At 48.2% G+C, this 24,620-nt stretch overlaps 2 protein-coding genes across 4 annotated transcripts in view; one reads left to right on the top strand and one right to left on the bottom strand.

Moving 5' to 3' along the window:
- Positions 1-2,868, top strand: part of Tekt1 (tektin 1) — a 28,421-nt gene extending 25,553 nt beyond the window's left edge. Inside the window, exons 7-8 of the mRNA NM_053508.2 lie at positions 1,846-2,042; positions 2,622-2,868. Of these exons, the coding sequence (NP_445960.1) occupies positions 1,846-2,042; positions 2,622-2,829 (405 nt within the window). The 3' untranslated portion in view covers positions 2,830-2,868. The remainder of the gene's footprint in view (positions 1-1,845; positions 2,043-2,621) is intronic.
- Positions 2,869-20,104: 17,236 nt separating this feature from the next.
- Positions 20,105-24,578, bottom strand: Fbxo39 (F-box protein 39). 3 transcript variants are annotated; one of them, XM_087571958.1, is made up of 4 exons: positions 24,279-24,578; positions 21,621-22,725; positions 20,996-21,172; positions 20,105-20,424 (listed from the first exon to the last, which is right to left on the bottom strand). In XM_087571958.1, the coding sequence occupies exons 2-4, from the start codon at positions 22,644-22,646 to the stop codon at positions 20,296-20,298; spliced, it is 1,332 nt and encodes a 443-aa protein (XP_087428084.1). In that variant the 5' UTR covers positions 22,647-22,725; positions 24,279-24,578; the 3' UTR covers positions 20,105-20,295. The 3 variants fall into 3 exon arrangements, with proteins under 3 accessions (XP_087428084.1, XP_087428085.1, NP_001034107.1); XM_087571959.1 differs by having other exon boundaries at positions 24,439-24,575; NM_001039018.1 differs by lacking the exon at positions 24,279-24,578 and having other exon boundaries at positions 21,621-22,719.
- Positions 24,579-24,620: the final 42 nt, after the last annotated feature.

Genomic DNA, 24,620 nt, shown 5'->3' with positions numbered 1-24,620 from the left:
CTTTAAAATAATTAGGCTGCAGCTGGGTGGTGGTGGCGCACACCTTTGATCCCAGCACTCGGGAGGCAGAGGCAGGTGGATCTCTGAGTTTGAGGTCAGCCTGGTCTATAGAGCAAGTTCAGGACAGTCAGGAACACACAGAAAAACCCTGTCTTGAAAAGCCAAAACAAAAATAATAAAATAAAACAAAACAAAACAATCAGGCTGATGAGTAGGGAAACATACGGATAAAGCAAAATTAGGTATTTTTGTTTGGTTGTTTTGTTGTTGTTGTTTGTTTTCAATTGAGACAGGATTTCTCTGTGAAGCTCTGGCTGTCCTGGAACTTGCTTTGTAGACCAGGCTAGCCTTGAACTCACAGAGATCCACCAGCCCTTGACTCTCCACTGCTGGGATTAAAGGTATGGTCCACCACGCTGAGCTCTGGGGTCACCAGTCCGCCTGTTCTTCAGCGTGATGACACAAAGTTAAAACAAAGCAAAGCTGCCCAAGGGGAACTTTTCAGGGGACAGTGCTGGCGATCGAATCCATGGCCTGTGCTCAGCATCAGTCTGCACTCACGACCCTGGTGAAGCACTAATGTGAGAGAACTGAGTAGCTTACAAAGCCAATCTCAGATACACTCAGCGTGCTGGAGCGATGCCTCAGTCAGTAACGCAAGGACCCAACTTTGGCCACCAGAACTCGTGTCTTACTTTTTTATTTTAAAAGGTCAGAATATAAAATAGCCAGGTGTGGGGGCCTGTGCTTGTAGTCCTGGATCTGGAAGGGATAGAGGAGGGTAGGGGAGATGGAAACAAACAGATCTCTGCAGCTCGCTGATCAGCCGGACTGGCCTACTTGAGAGCCCTGGGCCAATGAGAGACTCTGCTAAAAAATACAAAGGGTGTCCAGCACCCGAAGAACAATACCCAGGGCTGGCCTTTGGCTTCCATGTTTATATAAAAACCTGCACATGGACACACCTGAACGCACACACATGTACTACTAACAAAGTTCAGGTGACACTATCATTTTTTCCCAGAGTTCCAGGAGACAGAACCAGTGCTGGTGCTGGTGCTGGTGCTGGTGCTGGTGCTGGTGCTGGTGCTGGTGCTGGTGCTGGTGCGTGCGTGCGTGCGTGCGTGCGTGTGTGTGTGTGTTTTCAAGGAAATAGCAACTTTCTGTTCCTGATATGAAGGTACTTTTAACCAGCTAGGCAAGAGGCCTTGAGCAATAGTGTGGGCATAGCTGGCTGCTGTCTTAGCTACTTTACTGTTGCTGTGATAAAACACCCCAGCAAAGGCAACTTAGGGAAGAAAAGTTTAGAGGGATAGAGCCACTCTTGTCAGGGAATTCTCGGCTTGATGACGGGGCCAGGAGACTCATTGTTCACATTTTTATCTATACACAGGAAGTAGAAAGAGAGAATGAAGGAAGTGGAATAAGGCCACAGTCCCTCAAAGTCCACCTCCGGCAGGCCTCTACCTACTAAAAGATCCATAACCACCCAAACACCAGCGACTGGGACCAAATGTTCACACACACGAGTCCATGAGAGATCTTTCTTACTCAAACCACTACAGTGGCCGAGCCTTTGCTGGGGTGGTTCTCCAGGGAAGTCACACCATCTGTGTGGTGATGAGGTAACACTCCAGGCTTGGCCAGGTGGATCTGCTGCGTCTGGAGTTCCGGAGTTGCCTGAGCATCTCTGCTTTCGGGGCGAATGATCAGATTGTCTGGGCTTCTGCTTATGTGGGAACGTGAGGTTAGGCCTTAATGTTCTCGGTCACAACAGCTCTGTCTGTGCCACTGATTTCCAAATAGCCGGTGAAGCCTCACCTACTCCAATACTTTCTCTATCAGGTTATGGACGAAATTGCTTCCCAGGAAAAAAACATCGAGGTCCTTGAAAATGCCATCACTCAGCAAGAAGGACCGGCTAAGGTAGCACACACACGCCTGGAGAACAGGACCTACCGGCCTAACGTGGAGCTGTGTCGAGATGTCGCTCAGTATCGGCTGATCAGGGAGGTTCAGGAGATCAAGCATAATGTTGCCAGGTGGGCCGGCTCCTGCTGGGGCGCTGTAGATTGCAGTGTAGGGCACAGCGAATGGGGCTGCTGGCTCTGTAACGCTGGAAGGAAGCTTCCCTAGATGCCAGCTCTGCTAACTCCAACCAGAGCAGAGCTCAGTGTCAAGACATTTTGTTATAGCGTCTGAATCCAGATAATACCTGCTGTTTTAAATGTTGGCTTTTCTTTTTCCGTGCTGAAAATAAAGCCCAGGGCCTTGGGCTCACTGTGCAAGAGCTCTATCACTGAGCAAAATCCCCCAACTCTTGCTTTGAGACCAGTTCTTGCTAAATAGGTGGGGGTGTGTGTGACCTTGGCCTTTCTATGTAGCCCAGGCTGGCTTTTCAGTCATGACCCATCCCTCGAGTGCTAATATTACAGGTGTATACTGCTACTTCTACCAATATGTGTCATAAACCTGGGTGTAGCCAGCAGCCAGGAGGCACTGTCTTGAGAAGCAAGGGGAATAACACTGTCAGTTTGACTGAATATCTAAGCACACCCCCTCCCCTGGACCAAAGCATGCAGAGCTCACGACTGTCCCTCATGCTCCTCTCTTCCTCCCAGGTTAGAGGAGACCTTGGCCCAGGCTCAGATACAGTTGAAGGCTCTGTTCCGCAGGCAGCTGGCCCTGCAGGAGGAGATCCAGGTTAAGGAGAACACCATCTATATCGACCAGGTGCTGTGTATGGAGATGAGGAAGTCCATCCCACCTCGAGACGGCGACGACCATGGGGCCTGGGAGGGGGGCATCCGCGCAGAGGCCATCTGCTGATACGAGCCATTCAGATCCTTATTAAACTGTATCATCAGACAAGAGTAGCACGGAGCTCTCATTTCAGGGGTGCAGAACTTTGGGCAGGACATCTTAGGCCTGCTAGGGTCTGTGACCTGGGGACAAGGTTCTGTTGTACCATGGTTGTTGGCGAGGTAGATATTTCACAATTCAGTGCTGTGTGTCAGCACCAGCCATCGGGATCACAGAGGTCTTGGGGCCAGGGGTTGGAGCCATTAGAGCCATTCCACTTGCATGCTGGGGCTGGGTTGCCCAAGGGATGCCCTTCTTTCTCATGGAATGGGACACAATCCATTTGCCCTAGGGAGCTTAGATGCCCCCCCCACACCTCCTGGCAGTTCATTGAAAGTCCGTGCAAGTGTCACATAATTAGACGAAAGAAAATGTTGTCAGGAGAAGAAAGGATAGGGCCAAGGGGAAACAAACTTTACTTGTTTAAAGTTGAATCTAGTGGATGGGGAGGAGCAGTGGAAAGCAGAATTGCATGTGTCTGTGATTGTGAAGTCAGAAAGGAAATGTCCCTGGCCCAAAGGCAAGGGGACGGTCCTGAAAGCAGTGGCCACCTGGGTTTGCTGTAGGATTCTAAGCTAAGAGCTTCAGTTTCTGATTGACAGTCAGGAGAGAGCAGTCTGGGCTGGGTTAGACAGGCAGTTCTCTACCCAGCCTGCATCCTTCAGCGCCCCCATGTGGTGGAATGAAGTTTTACTTCTTAAATATTTTCTTCCTGAAGAGAAGCTCAGTTTTGTGTTTGAGTCTAGACTATAGTCACTGCATGTTTTTATTTTGCTATATTTTCCATTTCAAAAAAGATTAGCAGTAATAAAAAAGAAAAATTTAATTCATGCTACAGATTCAAATTCATGCTACAGATTTGAATCTATTAATGGGTTAAGAGTAAAGGTGTCGGGGCTGGGGATTTAGCTCAGTGGTAGAGCGCTTACCTAGGAAGCGCAAGGCCCTGGGTTCGATCCCCAGCTCCGAAAAAAAGAACCAAAAAAAAAAAAAAAAAAAAAAAAAAAAAAAAAAAGAGTAAAGGTGTCAAAGGACAGGCAAGCTGGCTCAGGGGGTAAAGACACTTATGGCCAAGCTTAAAGACCTGAGTTCGATTCCTGGGACCCTCACAGTGGGAGGAGAGAACTGACTCCCACAAATTGTCTTCCAACTTCCACCCTTGTTCCATGGCCCCTCCCCCCGCCCCAAACACATAACTGGTGTGTGTGCCTGTAATAAAAAAACAATTCTTTGTAGAGACTAGGTGTTGGGGAGACAGCTCAGTGGGTAAAGTGTGGGTATGAGGACCTGAATTTGGATCCCAAACAGCCATGTGAAAAATCTATTCATGGCTGTGTATGATCCCAGGTCAGGGGCTGGAGTCAGGGAGGTTGTGTCACTGGACAGCTGGTCCAGCCACACCAGTGAGCTTCAGACCCAGACAGAGACTCTATCTAAAAAATAACGGGGGGAGGGTGGGGAGATGGCTCAGCGGTTAAGAGCACCGACTGCTCTTCCAGAGGTCCTGAGTTCAATTCCCAGCAACCACATGGTGGCTCACAACCATCTGTAATGGGATCTGATGCCCTCTTCTGGTGTGCCTGAGGACAGCGACAGTGTAGCCACACACATAAAATAAATGAATCTTAAAAAATAAAACAAGGGGCTGGGGATTTAGCTCAGTGGTAGAGCGCTTATCTAGGAAGCGCAAGGCCCTGGGTTCGGTCCCCAGCTCCGAAAAAAAGAACCAAAAAAAAAAAAAAAAAAAAAACAAAACAAGGTGGGCAGCAATAGAGGAAGAACTCTGATATTGACCTATGACCTCTACATGCCTGCATGGGTTCTCTCTCTCTCTCTCTCTCTCTCTCTCTCTCTCTCTCTCTCTCTCACACACACACACACACACACACACCCCTCAAAGGCTTTTGGTCTGGACTTGTATCTCAGTAGTGGGGCTCTTGTTCAACCCACGAGAATCCTTGTAATTCACACAAACATGCACGCATGCATGTATACATGTATGTTCTGGAGTCAGGCATCCCTCATCAGAAGTCTCCAATGGTGCCTAGCGTTACTGTAGATGGAGTGAGACAGCCTGTGCGCAGCCTGTCTCAGAAGGAAGCAGATTCTCAATAACTACCAGCCATTGGGAACGCAGCCCTCATGTTGCCACAATCCCAACTGCACAGCAGTGGTCTCAGTTGGTCTCAGTTTTCAAAACACTTGTTTTCCTCCCGGCTGCGTGTGGCCCCCACGCTCCATGTTGCTGCGTCACTACTGCAATGGTCACACACCACCTCAAAGGTTTGACTAAGCCACTTCCCATGTGGCCGCCATTGCTCTTCCCAGGAGAGCTCTGGCTGTAGAACAGCGGCTTGCACTAAGTCACAGCCGCTGCCCCTGCTCTCCATGCTAACTTTTGGTCTCCTGACACCTAGTGGACAGTAGGTGGTGAGCACACAGCACCAACCAGAAAACCAGCAGACCTGGACTTTAGTGCTGACCCGGCCAGGACTGTGTCTCTCCCTCTTAGGGCCACTCTTAGCGTGAGAGGATTGAGTAGAGAGCCTAGAGCCCCTCCCGCCTCTGACACTCTCCAAATCTGGGGCACTTCATGGGGGGGGGGGGGCTGAAGCCATCTCAGGATATGACCTGGGTGTTTATTCTCCACTGTCCGCAAGTGGCTAAGCCGAGATGGGAAAACCTTTCGGAGCCCCACTGCCTATTTGTGTTCTGTGACTCGATCACTCAGGGTGTGAACACCACCCTTCTGAGTGCCTTCTCACTCCGAGTAAGGTGTGAACCCCCTGCCCCAGGACCCAGTCTGCAGGTGCTCTGCTGCTCTGGTCCGGAAGCATAAAACTATCTTCTTTTCCAACCTGGAGGGGAAATGGCCAGCAATGTTCTAGGAAACTCATTCCCAGGCTCTGGATTTGTTTTGTGCCAGGCTGTGCACTTAGTTACAGCTCAGAGCAGATCCATCAGCCAGCCTGTGGAGGACCCAGAACAGGCTTCACAGCTCCCCGAGCCTCAGTTTCTCTATCTTTAAAGAGAGATATAAAATCCAGGACAGTCCAAGGCAGGGTTGGGCAGGCACTGCGGAGGGAACATTATTCCCCTTGTGGCGGAGACCATGTCTCAATACATAAATATGAAGTCCAAGAACACCACAATTTCAAGAGGGAAGATTTGTCTTTGTCCCATACTTGCTGGCACTCACCTGGAGCAAGGACATTTGGCATTACAACCCTTTTTACCCTTTCAAACCAGACATCTTTTTAAGATAACATGAGCCTTGTTCTCAACAGATGCAGTGGGATACACCTTGTGATGTAGAGGGAGGAAGCTCAGGAGTCCACAGCAGGCCTGGGATACACAGTGAGCCCAAGGCCAGCCTGGGCTCCACAGTGAGGCACTATCTAGAAAGGAAACAGGAACACCATGTGGAGGCAAATACTTGTAGGTGAAAGTTATAGATGCTATCAGGTGTCTGATATCAGACACCTATATCTGAGTCAGGTGTCATTTAAACTTGAACTTTTGCCAAGTAGATTAAAATTGAACTTGTCCATAACCAATACAAAAGAAAGACAGTATTAAAGTTTCACCTTTTCATGGTTCAGTTAGCATAGCAAGGAGTGGAACGGGGTAGGAAGTGGGCACTTTGGGAGGTGACAGATTGAGCTGAACACTGAGGCAGACATTTCCTGCATGGGATTAGTGACTTTAAGAGTGACTTTAAGAGCCTGCTGCTTCTCGCTGTCCAGCGAGACATCCCCTAGGAATCCGAAATGGGCTCTCGTCATTCCCATGCCACCAGTTCCTTTACCTTGCAGTTCAAATTGTCCCAAAGTGTGAGGAAGAAATGTTCACTCTTTGTTTGTTGTTGTTTTTGAAGACAGTGCTCCTCTGTGTGACCCTGGCTGTGCTGAAACTCACCCTTTCAGACCGACAGCCATTCATCGCCAAGGCCTTGACTTTTAACCCAACCATGAAACGTTTTCAGACACCTTCGCTTTACAGACAGCACATTTACTGTGCGCTACTACTGGAAAGGGGCGACTAGAGCTGTCTGTGTGGTAGGAAGCAACCATGAAGGTGAATACGGTGAAAACAGCATAAAGTTTAATGTCAATTAAAAACAATGTAAAGGCAGCGGCGGTCCGAGCTGTGTGTCCCCCCAGCATCCAGAGAAAGACCTGAGCTGAGGACTCAACATCTGGAAGACCTGTTTGATTGCTTGTTTGAAGCTTCTAGCAGGGGAGTATAGCTACCCTTGACTGAAGACTGGACCTCCTGCATTCAGGGAAGGTTGTGATGTGTAGGGTTATGGGGTCCCACATCTGCTCTGCCCCAGGGCGTGGCTGCTTGGGGAGGCAGGACTTGGGAAGTTTGGCCACACTTATTCCACACCATTGCTGAACAGGTGATGGGCTGTAGGGCAGCCCTGGGACACTGCTCCCGGGGTGGGGAAGCACAGTCTGGGGCATGGCTGTGAATGACACTGCCCAGAAGCTGGCTCAGGGGCCTCTGGGGCCTGCAAAGAGGCTGGGGCCATCAGGTTCTCAGGCTCTTGGGCATCCAGGTGCCACTGGAAGCCATGGAAGAGCTGAGAAGGAAGTGGGGGCCCATGGGGCTGGATCTAGCCCTGTGCTGAGGGGGAGAGGGAGGAAGCTCTGGCTGGTTCTGCGGGGAGGGGAGAGGTCGGGTTTTTGGTTTGACTGTGGTAGGCTGCTGGCTTGGTTTGGTGGAGGCCAGGGCTGGAAACACAGGGAGGCCTTCTATGGGAGGTTAGGCTCTGTGGGCAAAGGCCTTCTCTGTGGCTCCCCATGGCGGATCCTGATGATAAAATAGACATTTGTTGTCATGGTGGAAAGTAGATGAGTAAAACTGTACCTCACTTCTCAGGGTGGGCCTTTGCAGGGAGGAGTGTCTAGGAAGGAAAGTTCATTGGCTAAGCCTCCAGGCCTTTAGTTACCTCATTATAATGGAGATCTGTCTGTGCTAAGCTATTCCACCAATCAGGGCTTAGGGATGGAGAGTTCCTTAGGAATACGTCTTCGTTGTACATGTACCCTGTTCCCATTGATTGGGGTGTTCAGCTGTGACAGGGACTCACCTTGTCTAACATTCATGTCTTCACTGGCCATCCAGGATGTCAGTTACCTGTGTACATGACTCTTTCTGTCAAGTAGGACATCAATTCCCAGGGAGGTCTCGGGAACTTAAAACTGTACTTGACACCAATTCAAAACGGAAGTCTTATTCCAAATGGCTTCTTATATTGGTGCAGGTGTCTCTCATGTTGGGGTGCATCCCAGGGGCAGTTTAGAAAAGCAAAAATCATAACAGCTCATACACAGGTGCAGGAGGTGCAGCCGGGCGGTTGGTTTGAGTCCAAGCTTATTGTGGGTAACTGTACAGAGCAGTTCTGACTGACCTATAATGTGATTGGTTTCCAAGAACACAAAAGCACAGAACATAACAGAATATGTGATCACCTCAGGCATGCTCTTAGCAACAGTGGTAACAGCGTAAGAAGACAGGCAGCAGTTACCAGGCCTTAACATTTCATGAATCTATTTTGTTGTTGTTGTTTTGTTTTGAGGCAGGGTTTCTCTGTGTAGTCCTGGCTGTCCTGGAACTTGCTCTGTAGACTAGGCTGGTTTTGAACTCAGAGATTCACCTGTCTGTGCCCCCAGAGTGCTGGGATTAAAGGTGCGTGCCTCCACCACTCAGTTCTAAATGTTTATTCTTTTTTTTTTTTTTTTCTTTTGGTTCTTTTTTTCGGAGCTGGGGACCGAACCCAGGGCCTTGCGCTTCCTAGGTAAGCACTCTACCACTGAGCTAAATCCCCAACCCCTAAATGTTTATTCTTAAACGGAGAGGTTTAGAGAGGAGTGGGGAAGAAAGCTTCATAACCCATATCTCCCCCCTCCCAGATCCCCAAGTTTCCAGACAACTGCTTCTGAGGTCACTTTCCAGCTCCCAGAGGTTTCTCCTCTGAGAACCATGCAGTGCACACAGAAGGCTGCTCAGCCACATTTGTGTGGCCAAGTCTGCCCTCCCTGGAGCTGAGCTGTTCATCGTCTGTATTTTAGGAATCGGGAGTTTGAAACGGAAACACAGAGAGGTGGGGAGCACCCAAGGACTGTGGAAGGGAACACAGTGAATGACCCTGCTGAGATCAGACACTATGTGGGCCACTGCGGCTTATCTGAAGCAGGTTCCATGGAAACAGTATCCTCTTGCTCTGTTCCCTGCTGCTGGGAGTTTCCTCCTCCTCCACACGACCCAGCAGCCCCCAGCCTCTCTCCCCTTTTCTTCCCACCACAGTTGACTGGGCCAAGGAGTGGCTGCTAATGAATGCTGGGTCAAGAAGCCCCTCTGCTGAGGGATTTGGACTTGGGAAAGAAAGCCTCCATTCCATCTGGCTGCTCTTTTGGATAGAGGTTCTGGAGCGTGGATGACAGCTGTTGTCTGTTACGTGAACCGGAAACAGAAAGCCACCTAATAATGAGAGAGAAAAAGTGACAGCCAGTGTACCAAGAAAGTGACAAAGAGCAGGCCACACCCCCACCTCTACAGCTCCTTGTCCTCAGCTCCAGGAATTTTCTGAAGCCCCTGGGTTCTGAGAGACCCTCAGTCCCCTCACACTGACCACTGCCCCCATCATCGACTCCTAGTGAATTTTCATGGCTCTGACACAAAGAGTTGTCACAGGCCATGGCTGCCTGACCGGGGGGGGGGGGGGTGGGGGGAGGGAGCAGGCTGAGGGTAAGGCCACTCTTGAGTGTGACCTTGATAAACAGATGTAACTTGGTGGAAATGGAGGGGACATTCCACACAGTGGTACAACATACACATAGTCAAAGGGTTAGAAAGGGCTGAATCTGTTACTAGGCTATCGAAGAATTGGGTGTTTTGGGGTCCTTAGGAAGTATTTTATAATCTCAAATCTAAACCAAGTAGGGTGTATGATAGGCTTATGGGTATAGTGTTGCAAACATGACACCTGACACTGAGATACGCTGGCTGTGTGTGGTAGTGCAGTCTGTGATTCCCATTTTATAGGTGGGAAAACTGAGACCTGGGAAGGTACCAACATAGGATTCAAACTCAGGCTGTTGGCCCTTTATAACCATAGCGGAACTCCGTAGCAAGGAGTGATGCCATGTGGAAAAAGTGTGGCATGGCTGGTAATTGGCTCCTTGTGACTCAGGTCTCAGATTTAGAGTCTGAGTTTAAAGTTTCCAGTTCCAACCTGAGACTTTAATACCTTAATCCTGGGGAGTGACCTGAGGCTTTAATATCTTAATCCTGCCGAGTCTGTTTCCTGAGATGACTTAAACTCCCTACGCTTGAATTTGCCTTAAGAGTGGAAAGGGTTGAGTAACCACAGGCCCAGGTGAGTGAGGATCAGGCCTTTTGTATGGAGGAGCTTACAATCAGTGACTTAGCTTTTCCCATGCAGAAGGAAACTGTTAAGGGAATTAATTACGAATGCCATTCTGTGCGCTGGCTGGCTCTCTAATCACCTCAAATCTTGTTGCACTTGACTGCGGCTTGGCTCACACACACTCCACCATGCGCAATACCTCCCCTGCCCTGGACGGTCAGCTGCACACGGAGCGCTGAGATAAAGGAGACAGATCCCACTGTTGGCTGACAAGCCCGACGGCTGTGTACACTTACAGGTTTCCCTTGATCCATGAACCAAATGTGTTTTCTCTCATGTAGGCAGTGGCTCTATGAGACTCAGTTCTGACCAAGGGGGCATCAGAAGAAGCTGGCTGGGGATTCTGGAAAAGACTTCTCTCCACACCCTCTCCCCTGCCTTGACTTTGACTGTACAAGGCTCGTGCAGCTTCCAGAAGCCATAGAGAAAAGTTAGAAGAGGCTTAGACGTACCAATGGGAGACCCAAAGCAAACCAGCAGGCAGCTGACTCCAGCCTATGTACTTAGAGCACGGTCGAGTCCTTCGTCCTTAGTTGGTGGTGTGGCCACTCTGATCACCCCATCTCAGATGTGAAGAGCGGATCCTAAAACCAACCAGCTATGCCAGTTATCCCAGAAATATTTGACAAGCTAAAGATTGTAGGGTAATAGCACTGAAGCCAAGTTTGTCAAGTTTGGAGGGAGACTTCCTGGGAGGGAAGCAGAGTGTCTGGTAAGAGAGGCCACCAGGGGTCTTGTTCAACTTCCCCTACTGTCCAGATGGGAAACCCAAGGCCTGGCACAGGGCAGGAGTGTGTGAGCCGAGACCTGGGGCAGATCAAGGGGGTTGGGGGAAGGCAGGCTCATTTCCTGTGGAGAGAGCCTATCTACAGCCTTACTCTTCATGAGGCGCTTTCTAAGCACACAAATGAGGAGACTGCGATAGGAACGTGACTGCCTGCCCGAGGTCCTGCAGCTGATGGATTCTTGGTGGCAGGTTAGGTCTAGGGCCATCAGCTCCTGAAATCAGCATCGCTGGCCCCAAAGTATTTTTCAATTGAAATTCCTTCATAAATGTTGGCATGCATTTAAAAAAAATATTAAACATTAGGAAGACTCTCCTTGACAGTCTTGAAGCCCAGGGGAGGGAGTTGTTTGTCCATCCACCTGTAGTTGCATCTTAAGGCTGCTTGATGGGAAGCTAATGATGGCCCAGTGCTTTCCTCAGGTCTACACTCAGAGCAAAGATGAGCTCGCACCACTCAGACAGTGACAATGGAGCTGCTATAGCTTAGATGGTTTTAAACCTTTTTATTGAGGTGTACTAGTTACATGTAACAATATGTTTCTTTATTGCCTTTCATAGATGTATATAATGTGTTTAAAGAGTTTAAACGTATGGATGACAGAGTTGCTCCCCTGTCAGGGTCTGAGAAGAGGGGGAGCAGGTGGCGGCCCCGGAAGACGCTGATCTTTGGCACACATTACAATCGATTAGGGATCGTTTCTCAGACTCAGGTTAGAAGTGAGAGTTCAGATAAGTGAGGCTGACATTGATGCTTTGAACACCTAAGAGGGGGAGAATGGATTTATCAGGAGTGAAAAAGAAGAGCTTGCTAGGAGTCAAAGAGAATAAAAAGTCCAGCACTTGGGTTCCTTCTCCTACCAAATCAAGGACCGCTCTGAGGAGAAGTCCAAGGATCGCTCTAAAAATAAAAGGGCCACTAAAGAGTCAAGTGAGAAGGGTTGTGGCAGAGGTAAGAGTTGGAAGAGACGTGGTGCTTCAAGCGGAAGCAGCAGCACCAGGTCTAGGTCCAGCTCAGCCTCTAACTCGGCTCCAGCACCAGCACCAGCACCGGCATGGGCTCAGGGAGTGGCTGTAGCTCCTCCTCTGCATTCAGCCACTCAGGAAGCTCCAGCCTGTCCCGAAGCTCCAGTTCTAGCAGCTCCTCCTCCTCTGCTCAGGCACATCAACGTCCACGTCAACGGGCAGTGTTCCTGCTCCAAATGTTTGATATGTGATGTGTGTATGTATATATATGTGTGTGTGTATGCTTGATATGTGGTCTATGTGTGATGTATGTGCATATGTGTATATGTGGTGTGTGTGTGATGTGTATGCATATGTGTATGTGTATATGTGTGTATGTTTGATATGTGGTGTGTGTGAGAGATGTCTACATAGACAGGACAACTTTATAGACTCAGTTTTCCTCTTCCTTTTTTTCATAGATTCAAGGGAATGAACTCAGGTTATCAGGCTTGTGTGGTAAGCACCTTTACCCTCTGAGCAATCCTGTCAGTCCCTAGATAATGTATTTTGAACACATTCACCCCATCTCTCTCTTCCTATTCCCACTGACTCTTCCCAGCGATCCCCTCCTCTCCTCCTCTGGTGACTCAGCGAGCTTCATTAGTGTTACTTACAGAAGCACGACAGGATTTTAAATTTAGTAGTGGCTAAACTACTGAAGAAAATGCTACTCTTTCCCCCAAGGATCCTCTGCAAATGGATCCTCAGGGTGTGTGGGGCTAAGAGCTCCTCCGCACTTCTGTTACAATGTACACATCTCATGCAGGCCTTGTATAATCAAAACTGCTATGAGTTTCAGAGCACGATAGCCACATCATGCCTAGCAGACTGTTCCACAGGACCCACGCTACCCTTGGCTCTTACATTCTTTACAGTTCTTCTTCCGTGGTGTTCCTGAGCCCTGGAGGGGAGAGACAGATACCTCATTTAGGGCTCAGCTTTCAGTAGTCATTCATTCTTAGCACTTTGACTAGTTCTGAGCCTCAGTGCTATTGCACAGAGCTCCTCTGACCAAAGCTAGCAGCGGCGCTCATCTACGGGCCTAAACATAATTATCCAGAAGGCAATTTGATGGGCATATGTCATGTCATATGGATGTGTTCCATATATCTGTATATTTGCATATGATATATGTAGTCTTGCTTCTTTTTGTTATAGTTGGTGACCTTTCCCCCTGAAACAGTGACGTTCATCATTCTAAAGGCATCATAATTGTTGGCAAAAATAGTTGGAAATGGAGGATATTGTGTTAAGTGGAATGTCCTACTTAGGGCTTCCATTGCTGTGAACAGACACCATGACCAAGGCAACTCTTATAAAGGACAACACCTAATTGGGGCTGGCTTGCAGGTTTCTGAGGTTCAGTCTATTGTTATCATCACGGTGGGAAGCATGGCAGTACCCAGGCAGGCATGGCACTGGAGGAGCTGAGAGTTCTACATCTTGTTCAGAAGGCAAAAAGGAGACCCACTCCTCTGTCCTGGGCGGAGCTTAATCATAACACCTTAAAACCCACCCCCACAGTGATGTACTTCCTTCACCAAGGCCACACCTACTCCAACAAGGCCACACCTCCTAATAGTGCCACCTCTCATGGGCCAGCACATTCAAACCACCGCATGAAAGAAGCCAGTCAGAGAAAAATAAATATTGCACACTCTCATTTAAATATGAAAGCTGGAAAAGTTGGTCTTAAAGAAAAAAGGAGCATAATAGATATTGCGAGAGCCTGGGAGAGGTGGAGGCAAATAGAGGTTGGAGAGTGGGAACTGAAATATGGTTAGATGAGGTAGATAAGGCTTGCATGATCTTCTATGCTAAAGTGAGATGGTGAGGAGCTGGTGGTCGGCAGCAACTGATCAGATATTTGTCTGAAGAATGTGAAATAAGGACATGGCAGTACTCTGTGTCCTGATGTGGCTGTCACCTACGGAGCACTTGGACCGGGTCATCACTCTGTACTCCATAAACGTGGCTGGTCACGAGTCAGCTAAAGAAGAAAAAAATGTAACAGAGCAGCAAACATAAAGATACAGTTGTAACTTCGCTCTTACTCAGAATGCTTGACCGGAGTTTCACTGCTTAAACCCAAGGTCTCGGAGACTGTCGAGCAATTACAGATGCCACAGGGGAAGGACTGGATTCTAGGGCAAGTTCCTGCAGCTGCCAGCACCAGGGATAAAATGCAGCTGGAGAAAAAGCCCACTGGACTTGGCACTAAGAACTTTTTGTTGTGTTTGTCTTTGGAAACTCACTGTATAACTCAGTGTGGCCTTGAACTCGTGAAGCCCTCCTGTCCCAACCTCTTGAGTGCTGGGGTAACAGTTCACTGCTTTTCTGGGTGAGCGATTTGGTTGTTTCCTAGGCTGGGGGTGGAACCCAGGATCGCGTGCAAACTAGCCAGCGCTTTACCGCTCAGCCTAAGCTAAGAGCATTCTAATGGCAAACTTTGGAGAAGAAAAGCATGGACTGTTTGCGTTGTGACCCTATTAGCTAGAGATATGAGGGACAGGATAACCTGGAGAGAGAGATTAGGCTAGGGAGGCAGGCTATAGGGAGAAGCACTGTTCTCTAGGCACCACTGGATGGGGTTTTAATGTTAAGCCTTTAATGTACATTGTGGCATGTGAAACTCTCTCTACTGGTTTAGACCACAGATGCTCATGCAATAAATTTCCCTAATTCCCCTCCCCCAGTCTTCAGCCCTTGCAGTAACGATGTTGTGTAGCTTGGTGTCTATATGCAGGTGAGGGCTGGCACAAGTTAGGTCAAGGCCATTGTTGGACACTAAAAAAAATAAAGCGGGGACAAAGTTTTTGTAAGGTGGGAGAGAAGGGGAAGGAGAGGGGAATCAAGATGGCGATGGAGAAGGATAACCCAGATCCGGGTGGCCTTGAATTGCCAAGGTAGCTGGGATGGATTTCTGTAGGCAAATTTATCTTATCTGGGTGGGCGGTTTATATCCTTATCAACTGGTCGTGAGTTCATTGTGAGAATGTATCGTAGACTGAGAATTTAACATATAAATCTGATTGATAAAGTACAGTTTATTGAGTCATGACTTCACTGGCTTGCTGGGAGTGTGAGCAGAGTCTGTGGAGGGAGCCGTGATAGGCCAGCCCATGCTGGACTTCCAGAGAGCCGCTGAGAAAAATTAGCACTAGTTCCTGTGGCCTGATAGAGCCGGAACTAGTGAGAGAGCAACTGTGTGGGTCAGAGAGAGCCTGAGAAAGAAGTGCAGAGTGGTAGGCACTGGAACCGCTTGTGCTGCAGTTTTACCGTAACATTTTTAAAAAACTGCAGGCGGAGGTTTTGCTTGAATGCATGTCTGTGCACCATATGTGTACCTGGCACTTCAGGAGGCCAGAAGATGGCACCAGATCCCCTGGAACTGGAGTTACCATGTAAGAACCATAGGGCAGAGCTGCAATTTAGGTGCTGGGAATAGAACCCAGGTCCTCTGGGAAAAAAATCAATGCTTTCTGCTGAGCCACCTCCATTCCAACAACTGCTCAACAGTGTTTTATATCTTACACAGCCTTTCAAGGTTAAACCACAGAAGTTTCCATTGATCTCTTCATTAGTTAAATGACAGAACAATGGTTTTTAAATCTTCAGGGTGTGGGAGAACATTGCTATTAAAGAGCATTGTTGTGGGAGAGCATTGGTGTGGGAGAGCATTGCAATGAGGGAGTATTGCTCAGGAGAGCATTGTTGTGGGAGAGCATCGTTGTGGGAGAGCATTGTTGTGGGAGAGCATTGTTGTGGGAGAGCTCTGGGGGTGGACTAGGTTTGACCCTTTCAGCATTTTCTAAGTGACCTAGGTAAGTCATTCTCTCCTTTCTGGAGCTGTGGTATGGGTGGAACTGAATTCTGTTGTCTGTCTATCATGAGTGAGCAGTGTTGGGGAAGGGACAGGGATGGATCCTTCCTATCTTATTGTTTACCTGGAAGACATCGATCTGGGCTTTAAATACGGAAACTATGATCTTGAGTCACAAACAAGCCGGTGACTCTGGGCAGGGCACCTTTCTTTATATTAGTCTATTTCCTCATTGATTGAAAAGGGGAGTACATTGAAAATCCAAGCCAGGCTCACATGTTATATTTGTTTGATCTGAGACGTTGGTACACATGGTTGGCAGGCCAGATCTCATACTGATGTCATTTGGCTTCCAGGGCTATGTGCATTGGGGCAATGTGACCACTCATGTCCCTGATCAGCACCACAGATCTGAGTCCCAAGATTTGCATCCTAAGAACCTTAGGAATATGGTATCTCCCAGCTCCTCTCATGTTACAAATACCAAAAACTTAAGACTTAAATGGGGTAAGCAACTTCCTCAGGATCACATAAATCAGTGGCCTACATTGAGAGTACAGACCTCAGGGGCCTGGAACTCAGCCCTGATTGTCTTCCCAAAAGAAAACCTGCTTCTGTTTCATTGGCTTGCCTGAGAGTGGCTTGCATCTCAGCTTAACTCTATGTAGCATGACTTTAGGTACTTGTGTGTTAGTGGGGGAACCACAGGGCATGCGGCCTACTAGCAGTCGAATATTGTCGTTAGAAAAGATACTTCAAACATATGCATTTGAGAATGTCTCTGACTCTGCATTTTCCCATGAGTTCTCCTGATCTTGATTCTATTTCGATTTTCAGGGGAACAGGAACCTTTTTTGCAGTAGCTCTCCTTGTGGTTGAGGGATCTGGTGAGACCATTTTTTCCAAGGGGTCCATGAGCTGAGAATTATTTTTAACAATCACACCAAATTACATGTATTTTCACTCTTACTGACTCTGGAGGTCTTGGGGGGGGTGCCATGGTATGAGATGTGGTACCAGGACAACCCAGAAACAAGGCTGGAGTTACAGCATCTACTGTCCAGCCATGTTCATAGGAATATGCTCACGCCTGCATACTTTGTGTAACTCTGAAATTATTTATGCTTAGACCAGTGTTTCTCAACCTGTGGGAGGCGACCCCTCTGAGGGTTGAATGACCCTTTCACAGGGGTCACCTAAGACCACCTGCATATCAGATATTTACACGATTCATAACACTAGTAAAATTATAGCTATGAAGTAGCAATGGAATAATTTTATGGCTGGGGGTCGTCTTAACATGAGGAACTGTATTAAAGGGTCACAGCATTAGGAAGGTTGTGGACCACTGGCTTGTTTGGTATTTGAGAGGAAAGTAACTGGCTCATACGACAAATATTCAGCCCATCTGCCAGGTGGTCAGGATTCTAGCTGAGGGTCCTCTCTGACCCCAGAGCCACACAGGACTGGCTTGCTCCCCAACCCATTCCAATGTCATTACATTATGATGCCATAAGGTGTCCTTTCCAACAGACCCAGGGGCCCCCACAGGTGGGACCCCCTCTGCCTTCACCAGGATGGTATTTTTCTGAATGGCAGGTAAACATTAACTGTGTCTACCAGTCAGCATCTAGGGATAGTCCTAGAGGTCGTGCTTTGGAAAAAGTTAGCTGTGAACTTCAGCAAAGGTCTGACAGGCATATGTATGTCTTACCAGAAGGAAGATGGGGGAGTGGGGAGCAGGGACTCAAATGCACTGCCCCATAAGGAAATTGCATACCGTAGCCACCCATAGCTGCTGCAAAGGAAAGCAGAATGCAACGTCGTGCACAGAAGTCTTAAAGGAATGGACAAACGGGCCAATCAAAATGAAGAGTTTCCAAAAGAATAATGCAAATGGCCAAGAATTTTTTTTAAAAAAGTGTTCAGCACCTCTAACAATCAGGGAGATGCAAATTAAAACTACTGAGGGATACCTCCTCATCCTAGTCAGAGTGGCTATCATCAAAAAATCTGATGAGGCTGGCAAGAATATGGTAAGTGGAACCTTTATTAACTATGGGGGTAGGGATACAAACTAAGACAGCTGTAATGGAAATTAGTGCAGAGGTTTCTCAAAAAATCGAAAACAGAAAGGTGACCCAGCTATACCACTTCTGGGCATTCGTCCAAAAGACTCCATATTCTTCCACAGAAGTGTTGCATGTTCAGTGCTTATTGATGGTCTTACTCATGACATCTGAGCAGTGGAGTCCGTCTCTCTGCCCACCAACAGACGAACGGATAATGAAAACGTGGCTGTCTTAGTTAGGGTTACTATAGCTGTGAGAAAACACCATGTCTAAAAACAACTCATGGAGGAAAGGGTTTATTCAGCTCGCAGTTCCATACAATTCATCATGGAAGGAAGTCAGGGCAGGAACTCAATCAGGGCAGGAACCTGGAGGCAGAAACTGATGCGGAGGCCATGGAGGGTGCTGCTTACTTGCTTTCTTGTAGAACCCAGGACCACCAGCCCAGGATGAACCCACACACAATGGGCTGGGGTCTCCCCCATCAGTCACTAATTAAGAACATGCCTTACAGCCAGATCTTGTGGAGGCATTTCCTCAACTGAGGCTCCTTCCTCTCTGATGACTCTAGCTTTTGTCAGGTTGACATAAAAATAGCTATAATGAACACTAAAGCTATGAAATTTGCAGGAAATGAATCTGGAAAGTCTAACATTAACCAAGGTGATTCAAACTCAGGATTGGAGCCACATGCTCTCCTATGCTTGCAATGTATACATGAGTGTATGCAAATGAGGGTAAAAGTGGGCAGACAAGGTACTAGGAAGGAGACGAAGAGAGACTTAAGACTGCTAAGGGAGGATCATACACCACTGGGATAAGGGGTTGGGACCAAAGGATACATGATCTTAAAGAAAGGAGGCTGGAGGGACTTACAAGGGGACAGTGAATAGGGAAGGGAGAGGAAGGAGAATTATCAAATGCTTTGTTTGATAATGCCCTAACGGTAGTTAACACTTTACGGTCAATCTTAAAAAATGAAGAAGCTTTAAAAAATATCAAAGGACCAGGAGAAACACCCATGGTAATCCAGCCTCGGACCCAGTGGTCACTCATGATCAGAGACATACATACTAGATTGTGTTCTCAGTTACTAAAAAGTGACTTGGTCACAGTAGAGAAGTAGAAAAAATAAAGGAAACATAAAAAAGAAAGAATACCCACAAAATTCTACCCCCAGTCAACTTTTGTTACATCTCCTACTTGCCTTAAGTTGGTCTTTAGATGTGTTTTATATAATAGATATAATTCTAAATATAGAGTTTTGAGGGTTCCCTGCCCCTCCACATAGCATTAGGTCATACTACCTTACAGATTCTTTATAAACATGAGTATAAAATGGCCACCTCTAATCTGTCCTCAAATCTGAGGGCTGAGTGTCACAGCAGAATGAACGAGTGACACCTGAACAGAAAACTTAAAGGAGGTGCTGACCAGGCTGGGGTAGGAGTCTTTCATGGGGCTGATAACCCAGCACCTGAGTTCCCTCTATGGGCAGTTCTATCCCTGAGTGGCTCCTTCTGAGAATGGGAATGGCCCTGCTCATTCAAAGAAATAGTGGTGAGTTCTGATTGTGTGTGATCAGACCCAGGCAACCTCAAGATCAGGAGGCTCTGACATGAAGGTCAGCCAGGATACAAAACTTTTTTGTGTCTTTATTTTGTTTTCCAAGACAGGGTTTCTCCGTATAGCCCTGGCTTTCCTGGAACTTGCTCCGTAGACCAGGCTGACCTTGAACTCAGAGATCTACCTGCCCCTGCCCCTGCCCCTGCCCCTGCCCCTGCCCCTGCCCCTGCCCCTGCCCCTGCCCCTGCCCCTGCCCCTGCCTCTGCCTCCAATGTGCTGGGATTAAAGGTGTGTGCTACCACCACCTCAGTACAAAGCATTTCTAAATGGGTAAAGTTGGTTGGTAGAAGGTTTGCTCATTGACTGGTCACACCTGTCCAGGTAAGCAGACTTTGCCCTTGGCAAACTTACTTTGAGTTTGCGCTGTAGCTGAGTGGGAGTGCCCAAATTAAACAAACAAACAAACAAAACAAAACAAAACCCAAACCCAACCCAAACCACCACCACCAAAAAAAACCTACACCTGAAATGACAAAGAGAGCCAACAGAGATTGTTGGTAAAGATAGCACTTTAAAGATGCTTGGGGCCTGGCCATCACCAACAGTCCAGCCTTCGCAATTCTGGTCGTGATGGTGTGGAACTGGCTAAAGGAGAGAGAAGGAAAAGGGATTCGGGCATGGGAGCCCCAAATGTAATTCAGGTTCAAAGTGCATCTAGATGTCTTCCTCCGGAGAGCACGCTTTACATCATGGGGTAGGCGATGACAAAATAGTTAAGTTCTGAATCGATCAGCTTTCTGTATTTCCTGTAAATTTCCCGTAGGGTCCTGTCCTCTTCATTTGTTTCATAGCGGTTTGTATAAATTCTCACCTGTGACAATAAAGAAACACACACACACACACACACACACACACACACACACACACACTGTGACTACATAACTTAGGATCTGACAACTATCCAAATGCATCTATACACACAAAATTAGTGGCAAAATCAGAAAAACCCCAAGCATATTTCCCTTGGTATCCACAAGGGATTGATGCCAGGGCCCCCTTTGGATACCAGGATGCATGCATGGATGTTTGAGTCCCTTATGTAAAATAGAACAGTGCCTGCAGATTATCTCTGGGTTGCTTATAATGCCAACTATAATTCAGACATTATGTTTAGGGAATAACAAAAAACAAAACAAAACCCCCCAAAAACCCTCTACATCCTCAGTAAAGATGTATGGTTAGCTAGATTCATGGATGTAGAACCCAGAGAAGACAGAGCAAAAGAGACTTCCAGATCCTGTGTGTGGGACGGATCATCTCCCATGGACAGATTCAGGGGCAGTGCCTGTCTCATATCTGCCTCTGTCCCAGTTTCCAATGGGCATCAGGGCAAAAGTGCCAAGTCCCCGCTTCAACCCATGCAAGCAGCCGAGGGTCCTCACCTTCAGTGTGCGCAGGGAGCACTGCCCCTCCTCCTGGCTCTTCAGGATCCGCTCCACAAACTTAACGTCCAGGAAAGCCCAGATTTTGAAGTAAAACAGCTTCCGACAGGCCAGGATGAGGAGGTGCAGCTGCTCATCTAGAGACTCATGGTTATTGTTGAACTCGAAGGTTAACTTCTAGAAAAGCACAGAGGGGTGAGAGGGGGTGGGGTGGGGCACCGAGGTGCTGGGACAGCCCAGGGGTGACCAAGGCGCTGGGGACAGCCCATTCCGTGCTTAGTACTGACTACAGGAACCACAGGGCCGCCTGCGCCTGCGTACTGCTGTGAGCCAATGGGAAGGTAAGGAGCTGTCTGCCCCAGCAAGGCGTCTCCTGGCTCAAGTGTCACAGCTCTACACTAAGGATAAGGGAGCTTTTCTTGGTTGACAGCCAGTCAGTGTGCCATGGTTTTCTCATCTGCTGTAGTCTTGAGTGTGTGTGGGAGGCTTGAGAATATACTTAGTAACATCTAGAACTTTGACAAAGAATTAAGGGAGTACGTAAAGCCTAGCCCAGAACAGGCAGTAGGCTTTCCTGTGAGCAAGAGCTCCTCACAAGCTCCTGCAGGCCAGACTTGCCACTCACCTGCAGAGTGTTCCGGAAGGTGGGCAGGAGGTCTGTCAGAGTGGGTCTCATGGACCAGTCTGGGTCACTGAAATAGCAGCTTCTCAGGCTGATGCTCCTGACTGGAATCTCCTGAAGCAAGATCCGGGCCAGGCGTTCATATTTCATCACCCTCTCAAAGAAGAAGTTCACCTTCAGGTTGCTGGCCTGCCTGGCCAGCTTGGCCCAGGACATACCCCAGACTACCTGACCGTGAGGGTCATGAACATGGCACTTGATGTTCATGGTCCGGAGGGTACCGGCGTTGTTCTCGCTCAAGGTCTCGAGCAACTCATCAGAGATACAGTTGTAGTTGAGTGTTAGGAATGTCAAGTTGTGGAATGTGGCCATGGCCTTGTTGAACTGGGAGCTGCCATAGACAGCCAGATGATGGCTGAAGAAGTCTTCAATGTTGAGCTCTGAGGCCACGTTCTCATTCCGCATGTAGCTCAGGGAGTTGAGGATGTGGCAGCCTTGCTCCACTGTCAGCCGGGCTCCTTTTAGGCTGAGATGGTCCAGGTGTTTGCCCATTTTCTTTAAGAAAAAACTCAGGCTCTTGATGAGCGAACCCCTAATGCTGTTTCTCCAGACCAGACGATCCAGTTCTAAATGCTGGATGGACAGTGACCGCAGGCGGTTGTTACTCTTGCCCAGGCACGACAGGAGGCCTCGCATGGTGACCTGGAACTTCTTGGTCAAGACCGCATTGTAAGGGTTCAGGAACTTGATTTCCAAGTGTTCCAGGTATCGGCCAAATTTCTTAACGTACCAGAGTGCTGACTCAAATTCAGATGCGTGTACCCTGGACGGCCTTCCGCTGAACGTGATGGTCCTGTATCGCCAGAGGTCAGCTGAGTACATGATCTGGTTCCATTTTCTGCAGACCAGGGCAGCTCTGGACCTGTCCCTGTCTCCCAGCCACCAGAAAACACGTCGTAGGCACACATCCGGCAGAGTGGCCCAGCAGCTCTGATCTTGGGGCTGCGTCACTTCACTGTCTTCATCCATCAAAGGACCCAGATGTACAGCGTAGTGGTATGGTGAGCAGGGCTTCCCAAAATGGGGAAAGAACGCAATCACGTGTTCTCTGTGAGGGGTTGAAAAGGAAGACTCGTCACCTGCCAGGTAGAAATCAAACTCAACTGAACAAACTTCCCCTGCTTTTACTGTGCTGTATCAGGCACTTGGCCAGATGTGAGCTGTTCCTTGGTGAACCCAGGCCACACCCCACACCATGAAGATGGCATAGTTCATCTAGGGTCACAGACCAGTACCCAATTTCAGCACAGTAGAAGCAGCCTGTGGTAGCATATTTAGGTAATTTAAGGCACAGACAGGATGAATGCAAGCTCAAAACCAGCTTAGGCTATATAGTGAGTCCCCGTCATCCTGGACTGTGTGGCAAGATCCTGTCTCCAACAAAATACCCAAGGAGTGTTAGCTTAGTGAGAAAAGCGAGGAGGTCCAGGCATGTTCACGATGCACAAATAAATGACTGATTTCCATGTCAGGAGAAAATGTCTAGGGCTTCTCAGAGGAGGTGATGTCTGAGTTAAGTTTTGAAGGAGGAGCAGGATCTGCAGGGCAGACCAGACTGGCCTAGTGACAGAGGAGAAGCTGATTATATTACGGGCAGAGGGGACAGCATGTGCAAAGCCCAGAAGTGTGAAATCATGTGATGTGCTCACACCGATGGCCTATTAAGTGCTAGCACATCTTGAACCTGTAAATTCTGTTTGACAAACCAAGCCCACCCTCCCCCCACCAAAAAAAAACACCCTTTGATTATATGTAAACGAATTGTCCAAGATTATGAGCCTCTACAAGGGATAGCATGGATCGAGATGTAAGAAGTTAATATGGAAAAATGAAAAACAATTTAAAAAGCCAAATCAAGAGCTGGGGTATAGCTTGGTAATAGACTGCTTGTCCAACGAACCCCAAGCTTAGGGTTTAATCCCTATCACTGCATAAACTGTGCTCTGGTGCTTCTCAGAACAGTGCGTGTGTGTGTGTGTGTGTGTGGTGTAGTTCTACCTTGTTTGAGACAGGAGCTTGTTTGTCATTAGATAATGCGAGAGCTTCTAAGCTCTCTTCTGTTTACAATTCCTCTCTTGTAGGATAGCCAGGATTACAGCTACAACTTTGTATAGGTCCCAGGATTCGAACTCATGTCCTTACACCTCCATAGCCTTCCTCCCCTGAGTATGAGGGTTTATTTTAAAAATTGCTTTTGTGTTTTTTACAAGGATCCTCCAAATAAATGAGAATAGCACTTTTATTGACAGGAAGCCCTGGAACTTAATGGCCTGTCAATTGCCACTTGATCTTAATTGTGCCTCAGTGTCTAGTCTGACAATAGAATAGTAATTCCTTTCTCCTAATTTTGGGAAATTTAAATGAGCCGATCCAGGGAATACACCTTGGAGATAGAAAATGCTGTGTAAGAGCAAGTTGTCATTAGTAAGCTGGGGCCAAGGTACTTCTGCATTTTCCTTATAAAGATGAGAACACGCCCATTTTGCAAAAAGAGAATCTAGAGGGTTGTTGGGAACTTCATGGAGTTTGCTAGTGAGACGGTGTTCTGGTGTTCTAAGTGTATAGGGTGTGGGATCCGAACCCATGCTAGTAATCCCAAACCTGGGCTTGGTCCACCATAATATGACACAGCTGCCAACCAGCGAGGGAAACTTAAGGCTGTCCTGTCACCAGGGCGGCGCGCCCCTCCCACGCGGGCCTAGCGGCTGCGCGGGGCCACCACTGCCCTCCGGGTGCGTGGGTGCCTCAGGCCACCCGTTACCGGCTCGCTGCGCCCGGCTCCGGGCTGCAGGGACGCCGAGCGCGCCTGCCCCTCCGCCCGCGCTGCTGCTCCCACGCCGACTCTGAGAGCAACAGGGGAGGTCCCCTGCGCTTGCCTAGGCCAAGGCCGCCGCAGCTATTGTGACGCGCAGCCACCCACTAGCTCAGCTAGTGCCCGCTGGT

This window comes from Rattus norvegicus, chromosome 10 (genome assembly GCF_021556685.1).
Source record: "Rattus norvegicus strain SHRSP/BbbUtx chromosome 10, alternate assembly SHRSP_T2T, whole genome shotgun sequence".
NCBI lineage: Eukaryota > Metazoa > Chordata > Mammalia > Rodentia > Muridae > Rattus > Rattus norvegicus.
Note: the sequence above shows the minus strand (reverse complement) of the source record. Positions and strands in the feature narration are given on the sequence as shown.

Excerpts from the sequence above, each read along its gene's own strand:
- Fbxo39 (XM_087571958.1), bottom strand. The coding sequence starts at position 22,646 with ATGGATGAAGACAGTGAAGTGACGCAGCCCCAAGATCAGAGCTGCTGG. Across the intron at positions 21,173-21,620 it reads CCTTCCGGAACACTCTGCAG|AAGTTAACCTTCGAGTTCAA; the intron begins GTGAGTGGCAAG and ends GTGCTTTTCTAG. Across the intron at positions 20,425-20,995 it reads GCTCCCTGCGCACACTGAAG|GTGAGAATTTATACAAACCG; the intron begins GTGAGGACCCTC and ends TTATTGTCACAG.